This window comes from Mya arenaria, chromosome 5 (assembly GCF_026914265.1).
Source record: "Mya arenaria isolate MELC-2E11 chromosome 5, ASM2691426v1".
Lineage (NCBI taxonomy): Eukaryota > Metazoa > Mollusca > Bivalvia > Myida > Myidae > Mya > Mya arenaria.
The window spans coordinates 21,930,255-21,933,102 of NC_069126.1; the positions used below are offsets into that span (position 1 = coordinate 21,930,255).

The window sequence follows — 2,848 nt, forward strand, 5'->3', positions numbered from 1 at the left end:
GACAAAACCGACAAACGCGTTCTTCTCTTGGGATATTATTATGCCTACCAGTTTCAATTAACAATTTATGATTTGAACATCTAAATTTGCTTAAAGCTAATTTGTGTTTGTGAGGTATGTCTAAAGATAAATAACGTTCCACATTAAGCAAAGTTTTGTACTTTATAATGAAAACACCGACTGGAACTGTTAATAGAATCATGCCAGTTTTGGTTGAAACAATTAATAATTCTCAGTTTAAAAACACTGATAAATATAGATATATCGCCAACATCTTGAGATAACCAGATATAACCTAAGCCATACATAAAAAGCATATTCTTAATATAAGTTGCCAAGCAAGTGCGTCCAACTTCATCCAACGACGTATTAAGTAACATTGTTTATTAGAAAGTTGTAATAATTTGCAATACTATCTAATACAATTAGAAAAATAATTTATACATAAAAGCAATCTTCCACATTCACCAAGAATCATACACGTATTAGTGCTTTTATTAACACCAATATGTTTCCTACAGAAATCGTTTTGTACATATTCAATCTTAGGACAGAATGTATAGCCCCAGAGCATTCAAATATATATACACGATGGTAACTGAAAAAGCAGAATGCAATACATTTGTTTGAAAATACCGTAAAACTGTAAATAACTGATGCTTGTAAGCAATCAAGACAAAAATGACATTCGGAATTTGTTTAGCAGGTTTGACAATAAGGCACAATACACTAATTACACAATATAAACTATACAGTTTTATAGCGAAATATTTTTGTTAATCGTCTGTATTGTAGAGAGCCCGTGGCTTACATGGATATTGATAGATTTGTGTTATTTTAATTTGCGAAGTGATTCAGAACATTGCGATTTTGCCTTATATCCTCAGTTTTTCTTGACACCTATCACATCACGTCTAAATTGGTGTATAAACAACTTTAATGCAATTGTAATAACCTCCAACACTATAGCTCAGATAATATTGAAAAACCGCCAAAACGTCATTTGAAGTATTTGTGACGTCATATGCAAGTTTGACGTCATTTGAACGTTATATGCGAAAATAAACAAGTATCATTCAAAACTAGTAACAACGTTCAGAGTGTACGAAATGGCGTCATCAGATCGCATTGAAGCTCGGGCAGTTATAAAATTTTGTAGTGAATTATGGAAAACGCCGACACAAACCTACAAGATGATACAGACGACAAGTGTAAAGAACAGTGTCAGTCGCAGTCTGGTTTTCGAATGGCATCGGCGTTTCCGCGACGGCAGAGAGAGCCTTGAAGATGATGAGGGTAGAGGAAGAAAGAAGAAATACGGTGCGACGTTGGTGACGTCAATCGCTGACGCATTAGCAAAGGACCGACGGTTAAAGGTCAGAACGTTGTCGGAGATGTTCGATGTCGGCTATGGAACAATTCATAGAATACTTACTGAGGATTTACAAATGTCGAAGGTGTGTTAATATTATATAATATATAATATAAAAATATTATTTCTTAAAAATTGTTGCTCATAAATGATTCAGCATCTTTATGTTAAAGAAACGTATTTTAATTAGATCGGAAATAATTTATCAAACTAAGTTGCCCATTCTAAGGATCTAAATGACTTAATAATTGAATTAATACACGTTTTTTGTTTTTTTTTCACAAATGATTTTTCAATTTTAAACAAATAATGCTTGCAGGTTCATGCACGCTGGGTTCCACGCCTGTTAAAAGACTATGAAAAAGAACTCCGCGTCCGTGATTCTAGAACTTTCCTTCGAAGGTATAAGCGGGAGGGAGACGGATTTCTAAGTAGGATACTAACAACAGACGAGACGTGGCTTTGGTTTTATGACCCCGAGACAAAATCGCAGTCGGCCGTGTGGAAACGTAGCGGATCCCCACCTCACAAGAAGGCCCGGGTGTCAAAGAGCTGCTGAAGGTACATGTTCATCATGTTTACTGACATGCACGGGATGATTCTTAGCCACGCCGTCCCAAGCCATATGACCGTAAATGCAGATTATAATAGCAAGGTAGGATTATTTCTTTTATACTTGATAATAAGTTGTTATTCAATTTTTGAGTTTTGATATAAATATCACTATGTGATTCAAAAAATTTCTTATGTTTGAAGTAAAAACTATTTAATTGCTTTATATTAAGCACTTTATGTACCCCTTTTTAATTTTAAATGAACAAACAGTATGTGTTTTTTTTAAATATGTGATACCATACTTTTTATCTAACGTAATTTTGTAAGTTGCATATAGCGAATCTATTCTTGTCACACTTATTATCACATGTGCAGGCCGTAATGTCTTTTTCACTTGAACAGGTACTCCGCCGGGACCTCGTGCACGCATTGCAGAAAAAGAGACCGGGGATTCCCCTCGAGAATTTCATTTTGCATATGGTCAATGCATCGTCCCATACTGCACACACGACACGTTTGGAGACCGGGTCCTCGGATTCGAGAAAATTTCGCACCCACCATATTCCCCAGATTTGGCACCTTTTGATTTTGCCATCTTCCCGGCAATTAAAACACAATTAAAAGGAAATCGTTTCGATTCGCTGACAGATCTTCGCACGGCAACATCACAAATTATCAAACAATATGATTCTAAGTGGTAAAGGGAAACATTCCGACACCAATGGATTCATCGCCACCAACGGTGCATCCAGTGTGACGGCGATTATTTTGAAAAAAAACTAGGATGACGTTGATTACGCTGTTAACGTCATTCCAATGCATCCGGCGTGCGCCGGGTCTGCGTTAGTGACCTTGTTCAGAGCCCTGTAACTTTTGCAATTTTCATGAAATTGTCAGTGTTTGTAGCGGATACTATCCGCG

General features: G+C 36.3%; 1 protein-coding gene across 1 annotated transcript; it reads left to right on the plus strand.

Annotated features, from left to right (window-relative positions):
• The first annotated feature begins 1,109 nt into the window (after positions 1-1,109).
• LOC128235526 (protein GVQW3-like) lies at positions 1,110-1,931 on the plus strand. Its single transcript, XM_052950337.1, has 2 exons — positions 1,110-1,457; positions 1,692-1,931. The coding sequence occupies exons 1-2, from the start codon at positions 1,110-1,112 to the stop codon at positions 1,929-1,931; spliced, it is 588 nt and encodes a 195-aa protein (XP_052806297.1).
• The last annotated feature ends 917 nt before the right edge of the window (positions 1,932-2,848 follow it).